Here is an 18,446-nt window from a genome sequence, read left to right as displayed (position 1 = left end):
GAACAGCAGTTCCAGGGTTATAACCACGAGTGGTATCGCTAAAGGTTTGTGCATCACCCGCAATGCCATCAAACCGCGGTGCCCTCGGGGTCTGTGCTCACCGCGCACATCCCCGAGCTCCCCCCAAAACACCCGCAGAGCACCCGCCTCCAAACCCGCCAACCGGTCCCCAACCCACGTTTTCTCTCCCCATTGCCCACAGCCTGGATTTGCAGAGGGTTTGGGCTCGTGGCCTCCCCGGATCCCAGTGCCGGAGGGGAGCTGGATGTGGCAGGGGGGCTTCAGGCTTTGCTGGCAGCTCCTTGTGCAGCACAAAGCCCGTCCTCAGGTCTGTGCTGGCTTTCCACCCCCTCCGCCATGGCTCAGCGAGGGCCCTTTGGCTGCGAACGGGTCCCCGTGCCCACGGTCACAGCGGCACAGAGCGGCACTGCTCACCCTGCAGCCGCATCTCTATTTGTACCGGAGGTTTCGGTGCTTCCCCGGGTGCTGAGCACCTTTCCACCTCCAGCATCCCAGCGCGTAGCCCCTAAACACGCAGTGTCACCAGCACTTGCTAATATTTTAAAGTTTTTAGAGCTCCAGCTCTAAATTTTTTCAATATCCTCACTCTTAAACTTTGTATCCGTCTGCAGCGGAGGAAAACGGGGAGGCTGGGGTGGGTGGTAACTCGATAGCGACATTGGCCTTGGACCAGGGAGGCTGGATGCAGAGGGAGGAAGGCAGAGGGGTGCCCAGGCCGGGCGTTATCCGAGCCCCCGCAGGAACAAGGTGTCTTTGCCATGATGTGAGCTGGCAAGAGCAAGAGAAGGCAAGGAGATCCTCCGTCAGCGCTTTGCTGTGCGTCGCACTCCCCAGACACACGGACTCGCCGCTGCGGTGGCAGGATGCCCGTCCCCGGGGCTGTGCAGCTCCGGGGTTGCTGCATGCCGGGTCCTCGCTCCCTCCCAGGCCTGGAAAAATTCACATTCTGCTCCAGTTTCGTTACAAACGAACCCCTGACAGGCGGTGATTCGGTGCAAAGCAACACCACTGCTGTTCCTGGGATGGGAGGTGCACGCAGCAGCGTCCCGGCGGGTCACCCCCGTGCACCAAGTCCATGGAGGCGGCTCCGGCACGACGCTGTCGTATAAAAGAGCTAAAGATTTGTACCAAGTCCTGCTCTCGGCTTGTTTTTCCCTGCCAAGGTGCTCCCTGCAGCCAGCGCCTGACCGCAGCATCTCTGGCTCCGCATCCCAACCCCTGCGGCCGCCTCGTCCCCTCCTCCGGAGCCGCTGCCTGCGCTCAGCCCCCGTCACGGCCCGAAAACCCTCTGGGGGCTCTGGTGCACGTCTGGGATTTGCGCTGTCTCTTACCCAGCAGATCTATGGATTTGCAAGGCAACCTGGAAGTAAAGGCTCATTTTTGAATGATATTTTTGAATAAAATTAAATAAGCACAAACGCATTCCCTCTGATTTTGCTCGTGGCACCCAGTGCTGCGACTGCAGCGCGGCTTCCCCACTGCAAAATGCACGGCGCGCCAGCAAGGGACACAAGTTCAGGATCTTGGGCTGCAAACGGGCAGGGTTTGGGGGTTATTTTAACCGTTCCCCACGCAGGAGAGGAGCCGGCCGTCGGGGAATGCTCTGGTGCTCCATGTTCCCAAAACCAGGCTGGAGCATTGACCGCTGAAACAGGCAGCTGGAGCTGGAGATTCAGCTTGGCGACGATCCCATCGGGCTCTCGAATGCTCTCCTGCCTCTGCCTCCAGCTTTGCTCCGTGCACGGGCAGAAACCCCGGGCCTGGCTCGGCAGCGGGGCTCGGCGGGGTGCAGCCCCTCGCTGCGGTTACGGATGCGGCCGATGAAGCCCAGCCACCCCAGCGTCTTTGAAGCCATGCAAAACGTGCCCAGCTTTCTGCCAGAAACCAGGGAAATCACCCAGGCTTTCAAGCTTCAGGCGTCCCCTGCGCAGCCCGGTCCAGGGGCTGGCGATTGCTGCGAGCAATTGGTGTTAGCACCCGGCACCCCGACGCGGCCACGCGTGCCAGGCTGCCGTCCCAGCAGGGCACCCATGGGTGCTCTGCTGGATCCTGCAGCTCTCTTGCGACGGCAACAGCCCCTGGGTGGGAGAGAGGCGGGAGCCTGACCTGAGCATGACGCTCTGCAGCGACCCCGACAGCAAACCCATCCCCTGCCCATCACGAGGCTTAAATAACCCCTCATCGAAAGACGCCCGAGCTGTGATGGGTCCTTCAGCGCAGCACCACGAGGCCAGGTCTCTTCCGAGGACCTCCCCAAAGCTTTTTTACAGCAAAGCTCCCGACTCCGGCTCTGCCTTCCCAGCCCTGACCTCTCGCCCACCACGGAGCTGCTGGCCCGGAGCCTCTGGCCAGCGTTTCTCCCCTTTTGACCCATCAGAAAAGCTTGCGCGCTGGTTTTTTTGCTTTTAGCAAATCATTCCTAAGATTGCGTTGTCCTGCCGCGTCTTTTCCCGGTTCGTTTCCAGGCTCCCAGCGTGGACTTGGCCTTTGAAAAAATGACGTTTCGCCTCCAACGCGCGCCCCCGGCGTTAAAGCCCGGTCCCTCCGCCCGCAGAGCCGGGCTCTCCCCAAAGGCTCCCGCTCGCAGCCGCCCCGTGCCAAGCCTAACACGGTGGCTTGTCTTAAAGCGTCGAGTACAAAGCATATGCAGGACAGATGGATATGAGGTTTATAAGATAATTAAGCATGTTAATGAAGTTCATTTGCATCTAGCTCTTAAATTCCCATAAACTCCGCAAAGCTGTGAAATGAGAATTGCCGCTCGACACCACAAAGCAACAAAAATCCAGTTACCAAAAGCAAAACACTGATGAACAAGCGAGAGCAAAAGCCGGCTGCGGCCTGGCCGAGCGGAGCCGAGGCAGGTCCCCGCTCCCCCAAGCGCCGTGGCAGATCCGTGCCGCACGATGCCGCCGACGGGTGCCTTGGTGGCAACGGTACCTGAACACAAATTGCGTACGGGCTTTGGCTGGACCAAAACGTCACGAAACCGGGGAGAGCTGGGGAAAAAATAATTGCTTCAAAGAAAGATTTGGCCCCAGAGATGGAAGAAAAGCTTTTTAAATGGTGTGGAAATGAAAGCCAGTCGCTGGTGTGGGGAGCCAGGCTTAAGCGCCGGAGCTGCCGCACCCACGGGCCGCAGCTGAAGCGGGTCCAGGGCCGGCAGCGTCGGCGGGGCCCTTGGGCGAAGCCTCGGCGATGGCGCAGCAGCAGAAGGCAGGCGGGCGTCCCCTCGAGCAGAGGTGCTGAGCCCCAGAGGGAGCTGGAGCAGCCCCAGGAAACCACGGGAGCAGCCGGAGCTTGGGGAGCCCCAAGGATGCCCCAGGGAAACCGGGACGGGAGCAGGCAGATCTGCTCCTCGAGCGCCTTCCACGGCACCGGAGGCGGGGGGCGGCCGGCTCTCCTGCGCCCTGCCGAGCGCGGGCCAGCCGTCACCCTCCGGTTCCGTGGAAAGATCACCGGGCGCAGCTTCCAGCCGCCCACCCAGGGCTCACAGACGGCGAGACGGCTGCGGGTGCCACGGCAGCACGCCCTGGGGCCAGGCGGACGTGTGCTTCTCTTTATTACCCCAGAGCCGACGGTGGCTCCCTGGGAGCGGCCGACCCCCGGGGCGGCGCACACCAGCCTGGCACCTCTGCACCGCGCTACCACACCCGAGGGCTAAGTCAATCCTTCGCTTTCGGGCATCCAGAACAACCTCGAAAGACAAAGAAGAAACCAGCGGCTCCTGAGGAGCTCCCGGCTGCCGCAGCGCGACCGAGGTGCGGGATCCCCGGCAGCACCTGCAGATGGGAGAGACGCAAGGGCCTCCAGGTCGGCCTCGGCGTCCCCCGCGCCGCCCCGAGGCTGCCTACCGACAAAGGCGGCCTGGCAGCTTGGGAACCGCTGCGAAACGCCTCCCTGGAAGATCTTTGGGCTTTTCTTGTACCCGCAGCCCCCAGGAAACCCAAACAAACGCCGGGTGAATCTTTCAATACACCCAGTGCCGGCGTCCGACGCGTTCTGGACCATGAACCAAAGCACAGAAAGAGAACTTTCATGCGGGCTTACCTGGGGAGAAGGCAACGCAGAACTGAAAACAGGAAGACTGGATTTATTTGAAATGCCTTGATAAGATTTATTAAAAAATATCCCTTGGCAGTTGACAATCACCACGATCTACAATAGAAACCCGGCTGGGTAACACCGGAACGGTTTTCCCCTACAACAGAAGGCGATCACCCAGGAGCATGGCTTACGCACACTATTGGCATTCAGAACCTGGGGTGGCATCGAGGAACGCGGTGCAACCGCTGGCTGCGGGGCCAACCGCACCGCGACACGTGTGCTCTGATACTTACCTTGTCTTTGGGAAAAAGAAACCTCTTTAAAATATGGGGGAAAGCAATAAATCGGCACCTTTGGAGAATCCAGCCTCCACCTCTCCGCGGTTGCAGGAGGACAAAGCTCCGGGTGTGCCGCGGCCCGCGGGGAGAGCAGGGGAAAGGGAAACGTCCGGCTGGACCGGGAGAAAAGCTGCGGGGCGCAGGGCCCCGGCGTCGGCACGCGCGGAGAGGAGAGGTTTGGTGCTGCCGGAGGCGGTGGCTGCGGGTCTCTGGCCGGCAGCGGGCAGGAGGAGCAGAGCGCCGGGGCACGGATCCAGAGGAAACCTTCAAATCTTCCAGGTCAAAACCTCACTTTGCAAGGCCTCGGGGCTTCGCTAGGGATTTCCCCCCCCCCCCCCAGTGAAACCCAACGAACGTACAAGGGGGTGCTTAAAGGGGGGGGGGCGCGTGTGAGAGAGCGAGGCAGAGCCCAGGGCTCTGCCGCTGAGCCGCCTGCAGCAGTCCGACGCCTTCGGCTCCGTCGGCCGGACAGGTTCGGCTTTGGAAAGCATTAAGGCTCCTCTTCTCAGGCTCCTACTGCAGAATAACAATGCCTCACTCCACTTCCCGAGTGGATTAAGAGAATCTGAATAAGGCACTGGTATTCCAGAATAAACCATCCACGCTCTCCGCTAAAGAAAAAAATAACTATTTAAAATTCATCCCCACTTTTTTGGGAAAAGCTCTCTGCCGAGCCCTCCCGCCGGAGCCGGCGGGGACGCCGCGACGGCTGCAGGGGTGCTGCCGGCCGGGCTGCCGCACGGCCCCTTCCCAACGCTTTAGAGCAGTATGAAAATGAGGAAAAATTAGGAAGGAGTCGTCTTCTCAACTTGGCGTTGGGCAGCTGAAGATCATTTACCGCCAAACCAACACATCAAAGCGCAGCGGGTCTACGTGGCAAACTCCCTGTGCATTTAAAACGCCTTCTAAATACGCACCTCATCAAAAACTGACTCGGTGGTTTCGTGATTTATCAAAGAAACGTTGGGAAAAGCCCGATCCAAAACAAAGGGCTGAAAAAACTTCCGTTCCACACAATTATTCTTCGAAACAATGTGCAAACGGCATGGGCCTGCGTTTGAAGTCGTGCTGGAGCAAAAATAAAAAAGCAAACCCATTTTAAGTTGACATAGTGTATTGTGAATTACTTTCTCAGCTTTTCTACATCTAAGATAGCGTGAAATGATCTGCCATACAGTAAAACAGTTTAATATACAATTGATTACAGAGCCGTAGTAACGAGTCAGAGATAATACACGTTTTATCTATATACATATATAGCTTAATATTTCACAGATACAACTTTTTTTCCATTTCGGTTTTCTCCACGAAGCGTAGGCAGAATATTTACAGTGAAGCCGCCGCGAGGGAGCCCCGTCCCCGGGCAAAGCCCCGGCGGGAGCCGCCAGCTTCCCCAGCGGTGCGTGTAAACAGGCCGGTTCTCTCTCGTTTTGCAAGGGAGGGGAGAAGGTAGCGGGGACACGGGCTTGGCTGGGGCGGGAAGAGAAAGAAAACAGAGACGTCACGAAGAAACAATTTCCAGCTAACCTGGAGACTTTAAAATGTTCTAATTTGCCCTTTTTTTTCTTCTTTTCCTTCTTTTTAACTGGAAACTGTTCTCAATTAATGTTTCGATTCATAATTCAATAACGTTTCAATAACGTTCTCACAATTAACGCTTTCTGTACGATCTCCACGTGTGCTTCTGCAAGGCCAGGCAGCGCCGACCTCCCCGGTAATACTGCGGCAGCAGCTTTTAAAGAAAGCAGGGGATGGGCGGGAGGCCGCGCCGGCCCCCGGGCCGCCCCGCTGCCCGCTGACAGCGACTCGGTAAAGCAAAGCCAACCCTGACTTGAGTTTCTCGCTTCGAGAAGAATTTCTCGCAGGCCGTTTGTAATCGGGTACCGCAGCTCTTTACGCACAGCGATTGCGTAGACAGGGTCGCGCGTAGGTGCAATGCCGTAGAAACCGAGGCGGGACGGACCCGACCCCAACCCAACCCAACCCAACCCAACCCAACCCGCCGCGCGGCCCGGCCGTGGTCAAACAGCAGCGCCTCCGTTTCTAGTGCACGTTTTTTTAATAACCGGCTGAAATTTGCTCACCCGTAAACGTGAAACGAAACCACCAGGCCAGGAGGGAAGACTTATTTCCAAAGGCATCCGGCAGCCGTCGAGCTGGCCATGGACCAGCTCAAACCTCCGCCGCCTCACCAGCTGAGGGGGGACCGACCGGCCAGCCGGCGGCTGCCGAAGCCCGCTGCTGCCCGGGCACCGCTGCGGGACCGACACGGCGGCTCCTCCGCGCCGGCTCTCTGCCGGGTCCGGCTCCAGGGGCACGTCCAGCTCCTTCCCAGCTTTCCCACCATCTACATCTCTGCCTTCTCCTTCATCCCAATGCCGCAGGCCAGAAAGAGCCCGGGGGGTGGGAAAGGAGGAATCCAGCCCCTGCCACCAGCAAAGACAGCTTTTTACACTAAGTTAAAAATACTGTTTCACGGGAAGATTTTCCGAGCAATGCGATGTATAAAGCCACCACACCAGCCCTGGGGAGCGAGGTGACATTCCTGAGAGCCTGCCTGCCTGTTCCGCTGTAATTCGGTGAGGGTGGCCAAGGTCCGTATCATCTTTGGATACTGCCGCTGCCTCCTCGCAAAGAGGAGACGCCCGCCATCGAGCAGAAAAATTCCCAAGCATTCAGCGCCAGCTTGAAATGGTGTTTTGTCTCTCAGCAGATGTTTGGAATTGTTAAGGCTCTTGGCTTTAAAGAGTTTATTACTTTGGAAGTTTAAAGCTGTACTCGCAGTAGGGTATAACAAATCTCTGCCTCAGCATACATCTCTCTCTCTCTCAACATGGTCTCTGAAAACTAGAAGAAATTAAATGGGGGAGAAGGTTACTCTGGTAACTGTGGACTCCTGAACTACTACACATGAAGAGAAACGTCTGTGGTGCCGGCGGGACCGTGCCGATACCTGCACGCTGGCCAAAGCCTGGTTCAGGCGGCGATGTAGAGCAGAGCACTGCCATGCCGCAAAGCCCCTCCTTTGGACAACGCCTAGGGGCAACAGCGAGGTGGAGTCATACAGCCGATATTAGACATGATCACAAATGAAGCTCTGGTCTCACTCGAATAAAGGCGAAGTTTCAAAGATGCTAAAGAGGCATTTTCCCTCTGGGCATACCCGCAGATGTACCACACGCGGCATTTTCCCTGCCCTGAGCTTAAATCTTTCAACAACAAATCGATACAAACCATCTTTCAATTGCAAACTAATACTTAGCCAATGCATTAAGTTAGAAAGAAGCAAAGACACGAGCGACTAAGGGAGAAAAGAAGGAAAAACTCAAGAAAGTCGCTTTGTTTTGCCTCATCTGAAGGAGGATTTGAGAATCGACGCTCACGTCGGGGACGTGCGGGCAGCGGCGCTGGCAGCGGTCGCCCGCTGGGACGCTCGGCTCCGACTTTCACTGCGCGTGGCTGGATGACGAATTGGTTAGAGCAGCACCGGTTAGAGCTGAAACTGAAAATTTTAGCAAGTCTTCCCAGCCATGACCTTTCTCTGCAGTTCTTCAGATTCAGTGAACGCTGCAACTTCCAGAGATTAAAATACGTGTTGTTGCAGTGAGCCAGAAAAGAGGGAGAGAACAGAACAACCCACGTAAAGGCTAAGACGCGAGAAGCCGACCCAGCGGCCCCGGGGCCTTTCCAGAAGTGTAAAACATGAGCGACTGCTTCCTCGCCACCGATTCCCGACTTGGAGGCGCGCGCGCGGAACAGCTGCTAAAACGATGTTAAACGTCTTGCGTCTGGAAAAACACCGGGCGCCTGCCTCCTGCTCCTCGGGCTGGGCGGCTTGGTGAGGCCAGCAAATGTTTAGCAGCTACAATAAAGTACCAAGGGGAAAAAAAGCTTTAAATTATCTTCTACCGATCTATTTTTTCCAAAATAATCTTCTTTCTCAAAAGCTAACGTTGACTCTCGAAGGTAAGCAGCAAACACTTCTATATGCATCGTACAGCCCAGCCGCTTAGCTGGGCTGAAACCAGAAGTTTAGCTCGCCTGATAGACTTGAAAAAGGTTTTATACAGAAAACTTGCATTATTTTTTTTTCTACCAGAGCTTTACCCAGTGTCTCTGAAGCACCTCGAAACTCTTCCCCACAGCACCGCTCGAACTGAGCCGGTTAGGACAGAATATATTTCACCCCTATTTTATTTTCTACTTGAACCTCTTCAGAGCCTGACGTTTGATTTTAAATGAAGCCTAATAAGACAAAGAAAATAAACTCCTGGTGTCCGATTTTCACCGACAAAACTCCTTCTAATCACTCTGGACAGAGTTCAGAGGGTGGCGTTAAAGCAGATTTTAAAAAAATACGCCCATTTTAAGACTCCCTGATCCCACCGCACCCGAGAAACCTTCCCCTACGGCAGCCAGCAAAGGCATCACACCTGGAAACGAAAGATCAGCCTTAAAACCAACCCAACGCCGCGTTTCGCTTTCACCTTCTCCTTTTCTCACCGGTTTCGGACCTGGGAGCAGCCGTTGTCGTACAGAGCATCCCTCACGCCACGTACGTTCGCACGGCGAGCCAAAGCCCCAGCGTTGCGCTGTATCCTACGCGGCTGACGCTGCGTTTCTGCAGACCGTCGTCTTCCACCTCACCAGTTTCCTTTACATTATTTTGGTGTACTTTAGCAGAAAACGGTCCACGGTTTCACAGCTCGTGCCTGAAAAATCTTCGGACCACTGTACCGCTCAAACTAAATACTGGAGGAGCACGGCGTCTGCAGGAATTAGTGTGGAATGGTTACAATTTCCAGCTTTTTTACAGGACTTTGCAGAATCCTACCGCTGCTGCCTCGGAGGATAGTTTCAGCAACAGCAAACAGTAATTCGGGTTTATTCCCTTTAAACGTTGCTCCCCTAGAAATCAAAGCAAGGACTGCTACAGCCTGTATAGACAACTCGGAAGGAAAAAAATGCTGGAATGACTTCCCTGCCCAAACTGTTCCACACCCAGCCAGCCAAGGCTCGGGGTTACTCCGAGATCCCGGCTGGGTTTGGGCAGCTGCCGGGCATCGGGACGGAAGCACTGGGGGATCCCTGCATCTCTGCCTCGACTCCTCTTTCTACATGAAAATCATTCTGTATTTACAGTCAAACCACCCCTGAGACATTTCAGCCATTGGGAAAGCCACATCAATAAATAATTACTGCATTTTTAGAAGCTTTGTAACATTTAACTAAAAGAGGACTTAAAGGAACACTGCTTCAGCGAATCCCAACACTGACAGCAAACACTGGGATTTTATTTCTTACCCTCTTCTGCTTTTGCTTGCTAAAACTCAGGATAATAAAACTTTTTTTCCACTTTTGGTGTGATGAAAAAAATGTATTTTTTCACAGAATTCTTAAATTGAACTACTGGGATGTGCCTGCTGCTCTTCTGCATCTTCTGTCAAGCAGCTTAACACCACCACAAGGAGAAAGCTCCAGCTGCGACCGCTGGACCAAGATACCGGATCAGACGTGCTCTTCCCCTTTACACTGGGAAACAGAGAGGCGAACAGCAGTGAAAGCAGCACCTGAAGCCACGACCTGGCAGCAGCAGGGTTCAAACGCTGCCGCGCAAGGCGGAAGACGCAGTTTAGCAAAGGTGAGGAGCAGGGAGGCAAGAACCACTCGCGCGTCCCATCCAGACCGGGCAAACCAGACCACAGCAGGGAATAAGGGAGAAAACAGACAGAGTCTTTAAATTTGGCAAAAAAACCCACCCCGAGCTGCACCCTTAAATAGCTGATCGCATTATAACCAACCTCAGGCGCTCTCAGACTCTTGTGACGTTGCAAAATAAAGCCATGAAGTTAATAACTGCTCCCTTGCAACATTTTTTTTTGTTGTATTCAGAATTAAAGTTTTAGAAACAGGTTAGAGTTAGCAATTTTAAAATGCTAGATACCCTAAAAGCTTGGCTCTTTAATCAAGAATAAGCTCTTCTTTACCTGGTAAAGGTACCGGGTACCTGTTCTTTACCTGGTACAGGTACAGGGTTTGGTTTACAGCTCCTTTCATTTTTGCTCTGGGCGCCTCCTTTCTGTGTTTTAGCCCTGAAGTAAGAGTATCCAAATACTTATTTTTTTTATAAAGCCCTTGGGGAGTCCATCCTCTCCCCCCCCCCTCATTTTATCATGTCAAAAATCCTCCTGCGCTTTGTATCAGGACACAGCGGGAGCCGCAGCCGGGCAGCGGCACCGTCCCGCCCCGCTCGCAGCACTCGCGTTACCTCCAGCAAAGGGGAACGGCCCCAAATCCTGGGAAATAACAGGCAAATCTGTTCCTCTCAAAAATCATAAATGCCAGAAGGAAATCAATGGGAAGGCCATTTACTTGTTTTTGAGTGAGAAATCCGTCTCACAGAAGTAGCTGGGAGAAAAATAAGCATTTTTGTGTCTTAGCAGCAGATTAAGACGACACCGCAGAAAATATTCAGCCTATTCCTCGTTACTCTACGCTCTAAAGCGGCTCCCGCAAGCGAAGTGTGGCAGAAGGCAACACAGGGCTAGCAAATATTCAGCAATCTTCCCCCCCTCCCCTGGATGACTTTAAAATTATCGCCATTAAAACACCCTAAAAATAGGAAGCGCAGCAACGCACCGCCTATTCTTGCAGAATACGCCTCCAGCTACCTGGCCAACTCCTCAACTTTTACACCGTGTTCGACTTGTGCTGGCACTAACAGAACAAGCACAACAGATATTTTAATGAAATGAACTTTGATCAAGGCCTGCTGCAAGCGCGCACGTGTCGCGACGGCAGAACCGCACGACGCCATTAAAAATGCCACTAAAAACGCCTCCAGAGGAATTTTGGCGAGTATTGGGACATCGTTTCGAAGGGAAGGTGTAAAGCTTCCGCTCCCGCTGTTTTACAACAAACACTAAGCATCTCCTCGCTCCTTGCGCCTGGGAAAAACCTCCCTATCCGAACCGTACGGCGAGAGCTTCGCTTCTTGATTTCGTTACTACGCTGCGCGAAAGAGAAGATTTAAAACCTCCGAAAGAAGACCTGCCGTCTCTGTTGTTGAATGCTTGCTGCCGTCCTGGTGGCAATAAGCACACCGGGGTACCGCTCGTTACTCGACTTTTCACGACTGTTTTTCCAGCTTCAGAGTTAAGGCAGAGTAACGTCGCCGGCAGTTCCCAGAGCAGACAACAGCCCTCGATTTCAGCGTCCACTAATACCTCTGTCCTCAGTCATTTTATTTGCTTAGTGCCAACTAAGAAAAGAGGCCCTGGTATTTTTTTTTTTGGTATTCTAATCTTACCAGAAAACCAACAGTACGCCCGCAGCGCCATACCACGACGGCATGGGAGCGTTATTTACTTTCTAGGCTGGAGGATGAGGCTTTTGTATTCTGCAGTGCATTGCTCGAAGGAGAAGGAAGGCGCCCCGGGTCCGGGGCCCTACTCCAGCACCTTCTCCTTTCAGGTTTAATCACAGGGTGCAAACCTCTCACTGGATGCAGGGCTGTTGCTGGTGGAGGTTTAATTATTGTGCAGTGTCTCGCATGAGAGAGAAGCCGGCACGTCTCGACTCAACTCTGCCATTGCAAACAGCTGATCAATGAGAGAGAAATGCTGGGTAGGAGTCATCTCTAAAATTGGGAGAAAGAAGTGAAAGGGAGAAAGGTTTCAACGACTTCGAGACACTAATATAACACTAGAAGGCATGTAAACAATTCTGGACACATTAAATCCTCTCTACTGTAAGAAAAGAAATACTGACGCGCGCTTAACTGAAACGAGAACCCTAAAAATGGTTTCAAGAATACATTCGTCGGATACAAGAGGTATTTGCAGAGTTATACTACCTGAAAGTTGGAAGTACGGGGAGGGGGGCAGAAGGGGACGAGTTTTAATCTATGGAGAAGGAAGGCTGCTGTAAAACTGTGCATTAATAAAACCTTTGTGTTGTTGCTCGTCAGGAATAGCCCCCAAACAGGCTACAGCATCTGTGGCAGAAGGGCGGAGGGATGAGTACCCCCTGGTTTTTTTGTGTGCTGGCAGACTGAGCAAGTAAGATTAATTTTAAATAGCTTTCCTAGCAAACGCAATTTAGACGCGCATAAACAGCAGCTTTTGCGAGAACGGTGTGCAGAGTCTTGTTTAACTAACCGAGATCCAGAAATCTCACAGATTTGCATTTGACAAAGGCTTCAAGGGCTCCGTGCTGGCCGTGGAGTGTAGATGGGTCTCAAATAGCTGAATAGGAACTTCACCACATAGATATTTATTACTCAAACTCCAAAAATCACATAGGGAATAAAAAGAAGTATCAATATATTCTGACTTTAGTTCTGATGGAAAGAAAGAATTAAAACCCACACCAATACGCAGACAACACAGCATTGCGTTTCACCAGCTCTTCCCTGGCTAACGAACTTGTTTCAGGCATAAAAATTCTCTCCTTTTATTCGGTGTCGCAAGGAGTTAGCTGAACTGGAACAGGTGAATACTTAATATTATCCAAAGCGGGGCATCAAATGTAAGTGAAGGAGGTGATGGAAGCATGCAGAGGGCAAACTGGTATAGCCTACGGCCCCCGTCCTGCAGCTCCCTCTGCGCAAGCAGGTTCCTGCGCTCCCGCAGGTCTCCGGTCCCAGGGACCTGCACAGAGTCATCGGCAGGACTGGGAAATTATTGTGCTTCTCAGCTCACCAGAAAGGACATTTTTCCCTATTCCTGCTTTCAGCGGCACGCAGGGAGCATGCTGTTCTATTCCCTGCTGCAAAAGCACAGTGTAGGGGGGGGGGAAATCCTGAAAAATATTGTGCAGCACCATTGATTCAGTACAGAGGGAAGCTGGGATACTCAATTGCATTTGGTGGCTTCGGAAGTTTCACCAGCTTTGAAACAAATATTGCCTAGGTAACGTCCTCACAGTGGTTGGTAGTTCAAAGAGGCTGAAACACCATCGTATTACTCTTATCAAACCAATTAACAATTCATCTCTCCTGATCCCTTCCGCCCACGCACACAAAAACCCCCAAACAAAATAAAAACAGGAATAAAATAAATAAATAAATAAAGGCATTCCCAAAACATTTATTTCGCTTCTCTCTCTCTCTCTCTCTCTCTCAAATCAGACCAGCTTAGAGATACCAACTTCACCTACCTTCGCAAATTCAGCTAGGGTATGGAGTCACATGAAACTGCTTTAGACTGGTAAGACCTGAATTGTCACGCTCTCGCGGTCACTCGTTTGCTTCTGGAAACCTGTCCTGAGAGCTGGTGAAGTCCGAACCCTTATTCCATTCCCACATATCAGTAACTCATTGGCTATATGGAAAAGAAGTGTATCCAAAGCACACAATGGCACATGAAGGTTGGAGAAAGCATTGGTAAAGGAGAATAAAACTACAGCAGTTGTTCAGCCTACTCTAACTAAATGTTGAGCCACTGCAGAACTCCTCCTCCAGCCCAACACAAAGTCAAATTGTGTCACCCCCTCGCCAAGACATTCTTTTGTGGTACGTTACTGGCACTTTATGTCAGTCTCATATGGTAGATACATGCACATTTGTCTGTGTGTTTACATACAAAAGGTCTGATAACAGTAAAACATTGTTCAGAGAGATATAAAAAACCCAAGGAGTTGCATTAGCCAAAAAAAGTGTTTTGTGAGAAACAACAATAAAAATGATATAACCACAGCTTTTCTTTTCTTTAAAATTAGATAAATACCCAAAGCTATGATTTCACTTGGGGCCTCTGTACCTTGACAGGGAGTCCAATGGAGTATATCTGAAGGCACTTAATATCCTCTACTCAGCTGTAAGATGGTTGCACAGGGAGCTGGGGAGCTTGGGATGTGATTTGGGGCATGGAGGAGAGAGATGGATGAAAACAAGCCCTGAAGAGCTGTGATCCACACAGCGTCAGGCGCTGAAATGAAAACAAACGTACAACCCAGGTGTTGAGAAGGTCTCTCTTGAAAAAGAAAACTGCCAATTGCAAATGTCTTTATGTTTCTATTGACAGAGCACTTCATGCAACTCTGACAGTGCATCATACACTCTTAGAGATATTTAGCTTTGTCAGTTCATTGACCTCCTCAGCTCCCGCTTCCTCACAGCCAGTCTTCTCCGCGGCTTTGCCAAACCTGCACCTCTCCTCTGCTCTCACCGCATCTTTCTGGAGCTTCTTGGCGGAAGGAAGGATGTCCTTGGTTTCTGAGTTATCTGTGCCATGGGCTATCTTATCAGAATTCTGTACAGAAGGCACCAGGCTGGCAATCTCATCCGTCGGAGATCGCCCAATGCTGCCATCCACTTGAACCCGAATGTCTGGAGATATAGACAACTGGTGATGTGGCACGATCCCATTGTCCATGCATTTTGGGTAAAGGTAGGTCTTCATCTGACCTTTCCCCTTCACATTGACTGTCCCCCTATAGTCAAAGTCATACCCCATCTTGTTTAGGATGCGGTAGCTCTCCTCACTCACCTGTATACGACACTCGACGCCAGTGGTGTCCATTCTGCTAGCAATGTTCACAGTGTCACCCCAAATGTCGTACAACAACTTGGTGGTGCCAATGACCCCAGCAGTGAGGGGGCCGTGGTTAAAGCCAATCCTAAGTTTAAAATTAAACCACAGCATGTTGTTGTTGAAGTCATCCACCACTCGCATCATTTCTTTGGCAAATTCAAAAAGGGTCTGCAAATGCCCATGGGGATGGTTGTTGTCCTGACACTGCGAGGTGTTCAGTCCTGAAGCGGCCATGTAGGTTGCCCCAATTGTTTTGATTTTCTCAATGCTGCTGTAATGCGGTTTGCTGAGCAGCTCATCAAAATCCCCAATCAATTCATTCAGGACTCTGTAGCACTCTTTGCCTCCTTCGTAGTTCTCTTCGTAGAACTCGCTGAAGTTCACAATACTTGCAAAGATTACTCCGCCGCTGTCGTGGTTTTTGGAATAGCTCTGGGAAACCTTCAACTGCTCAGCCACGTGGTACGGAATAATATTCCTCAGCAACCAGTCAGCTTGATCCCTCATGCTCTGAATTTTGGTGCGGTGAAGATCAGCCTCCACATCTCCATGGTAGTGGAGGCGGTAACTGACCTCAAACTCTCGATTCAGAAACCAGACCAGGAGGAGCAGAAGGAAGGAAACCAAAATCACTTCCTGACCGATCAGGTCTGCTGGCCTCTTCGTGTCGTTTGGCACCGAACTGTTGCACGGACTTCTTCTGGAGCTGGAAGCAGAAGAAAGGGAAGAACATGAAAGGTGCATCTGAAAACACAGTTAGGGCACTGCCATTTCTGCTCCGTAGGAGAAATCCTTTTCTAGAAAGAAGTGTAGGGAGGGTACGTTACATACTAAATTATAAAATAGGCTTCGATAACTTTATCTGCTGTTAAGCATGCTAAAGAATTAACTTCATTCTTAAACTCACTGTGTACTTCCTTAAAGGGATATCATCAGGTTCAGCAACACAGAAACTGCCCAGCCTTTACGGCAGTCCTATTTTAAGGACTTCACCAAGGAAACAGTCATCGTTTTATCTAAATATGTAACTAAAAGCACCACATGTAAATATGTATATAAAAATGCCTAATAATGCCTGCGTGTGTGCTTAGATGTATACGCGCACATGTACATATGTATAGGAGGGGCGTGTGTAAGTTTTGTGGAATTTATCCTTTTTTTGTATTACCTCCGATATTCAGAAACATCTCCTTTACATAATCCCAGCGCTTTTCCCTTGTCTCCTCCTCCAAGACCAGTAACCTTTGCAGTGTGCCTTTAATGTTAACACATGAAGGTTTTGGAAGAAGAAAACCCTGTACAAGACACTTCATGGAGAACTGCATGTCTCCTGCATGAAAGCAGAGAGTATGGAGCTCTGGGTTGACATCTTTTGCACATTATAAGCGCTGAAGCTTTTTATGGTGGAGACAGAAAGTTTCTCAAAGTGCCAAGATGGAGGGAAAAAAAAAAAAAAAAAAAAGTCATGTCTCACATAGATCGAGAGTAATATTTCAAATCCTTTTGACAATTTGTCGACTGCCTGTGCAGATTATGAAGCACTGACGGAGGATGCTTCCAGTGCCAAACCGCCCTTAACAAGGAGACATCTGCAGTCTACAATCTCAACTTTCTGGAGAGATGCAAAGACACCGATTTAATATGAGAAGACACCACCTATGCGATCCTAGAAACTAAGTCTAAACCCAGACAGATTGGCATGCAGCGATTTCTGGAGTCATTTCACTGCAATTTTTTCTAGAAAATTATGCCAAAGCTTGAGGTTTGATATGAGCAGACACATGCTGAAGTTTTTCAAGTTAAGAGATGGCTTGATAAGGGAAAGCATCACATCAACCTTTCTCCCTGAAAAACAGAAAGGCAATCCGTACCTCAGTGGCTGTCTGCATTTCTCTTACGAAGGTACGTTATGAAGGGTCGGTCTCTGCTCCCCAGGAACAAGCGATGGGACGAGAGGGAACGGCCTCAAGCTGCGCCAGGGCAGGTTTGGGTTGGGTATGGGGAAAAACATCTTCCCCCAAAGGGCTGTCAGGGCCTGGCCCAGGCTGCCCAGGGCAGGGGCTGAGTCCCCATCCCTGGGGGGATTTAAAAGCCGGGGAGATGTGGTGCTGAGGGACATGGGTTAGTGGTGGGCTTGGCAGTGCTGGGTTAACGGTTGGACTCGATGATCTTAAGGGTCTTTTCCAACCTTAACGATTCTGTGATTCTGTGATACGTTAGCAAAAGAGATGAAAAGTCAAAGCACAACTGTAGCAACAGCTCAAGAAGACTAAATTTGTTTCTTTTTGTCCACGGGGGACACGCTTCCACTTCTGAAATCGAAGCAGACATTTTAGCAATTGAGCTCTATTACGGACCCAATTTCTTTTTCTGAACATTCATTCTCAAATATTTGACGGACAGAAAAGCTTGATGAAGCAAAAACATAGCACAGTTGTGAAACAGATGAATGTGCACAATCTCTGAAAACACTTGCACGCGCTATGGTCTTCGTTTATCTATTAGCTTTTATCATGGCAAGCCTATAGGAGAAAAAAGTTTCCCGTAAGTAAAATATTTACAATAGAGAGCTTGCAGGTTGAATTTCAGATTAAAGCTAAGACCGCATATTATGTTGGAAATCACTCCTTTTGTTTTCAACCATAAATATACTTCTCCCAGGAGAAGTGAAGGTATATTCGTTTTCTTGGTTTGATATTAAAAAAAAACCATGAGGGAAGAATGAAAGGAGGAGACTAGTCCCAACTCACAGAATAGGTCCCTACGATCAGGTTCCCGTAATTGCTGGCGCGTTGCTGTACTAAGACTCCTTCCTTTCTCCCTTACAACTACTTTTCTCAACAGAACCTCTCTTATCAACCTATTCATTTTCTCCCTAGAAAGACAAGTCAGAGACTTAAGACAAAGGCTAAATTATTAACTAAGACAAAGGCTATGTTATTATTAATGGTTGGACTTCATGATCTTAAGGGTCTTTCCCAACCTTAACGATTCTATGATTCTATTAATGACTAGAATGGTAACAATTCCTGAAATACAATACTTCCTACCTGTTTTGCAGATGGCAGAACGTTTGATGGGCTCACGAAACAAAACGAGGGGAGAATAAGTAAGAGAAAAGATCTTAGAGAACAAATAAGGCGGGAGAAGGTGAGGAATGAATCTCGGTTGAGGAGCACAATTCAGGTTCTTCTCAGAACGGTTCATTATTTTCCGTTATCTTGTGGGAAGAGATCTGCTAGAGGATCTGAGCAATGACATGTTACTCCTTTGAGAGGACGAGTTTGATCCAGATAATCTGCTCTAACATCAGACATCCCTGCCACAGGGATTTAAGTCATTAAAGGCTTTTTATTTACAGTTTATTGTACAAAATACTCCTCAAAGTACTTTAATTCCTCTTAAATGAATTAGGCAAGCACCACAAATTTTACGTTACAGAGAGCGGCTCGTGTTGAATGCAAGATCTGCCTCTTAAGAAAAACCTGCTGCCTCCCATTCACCA

General features: G+C 50.5%; 1 protein-coding gene across 5 annotated transcripts in view; it reads right to left on the bottom strand.

The window, feature by feature from the left end:
- Positions 1–4,223: 4,223 nt before the first annotated feature.
- Positions 4,224–18,446, bottom strand: part of ADCY9 (adenylate cyclase 9) — a 101,336-nt gene continuing 87,113 nt past the window's right edge. For 3 of the 5 annotated variants that reach the window (XM_082311962.1, XM_082311961.1, XM_082311960.1), the window contains one exon: positions 5,579–15,647. In XM_082311962.1, the coding sequence (XP_082168088.1) occupies positions 14,459–15,647 (1,189 nt within the window). In that variant the 3' untranslated portion in view covers positions 5,579–14,458. Of the gene's footprint in view, positions 5,475–5,578; positions 15,648–18,446 lie in introns of those variants that run through there. The other 2 variants (XR_014228171.1, XR_014228170.1) reach the window with 2 other exon arrangements.

This window comes from Platalea leucorodia, assembly GCF_965183815.1.
Source record: "Platalea leucorodia genome assembly, chromosome: 5".
In the NCBI taxonomy this organism is placed as follows: domain Eukaryota; kingdom Metazoa; phylum Chordata; class Aves; order Pelecaniformes; family Threskiornithidae; genus Platalea; species Platalea leucorodia.
Note: the sequence above shows the minus strand (reverse complement) of the source record. Positions and strands in the feature narration are given on the sequence as shown.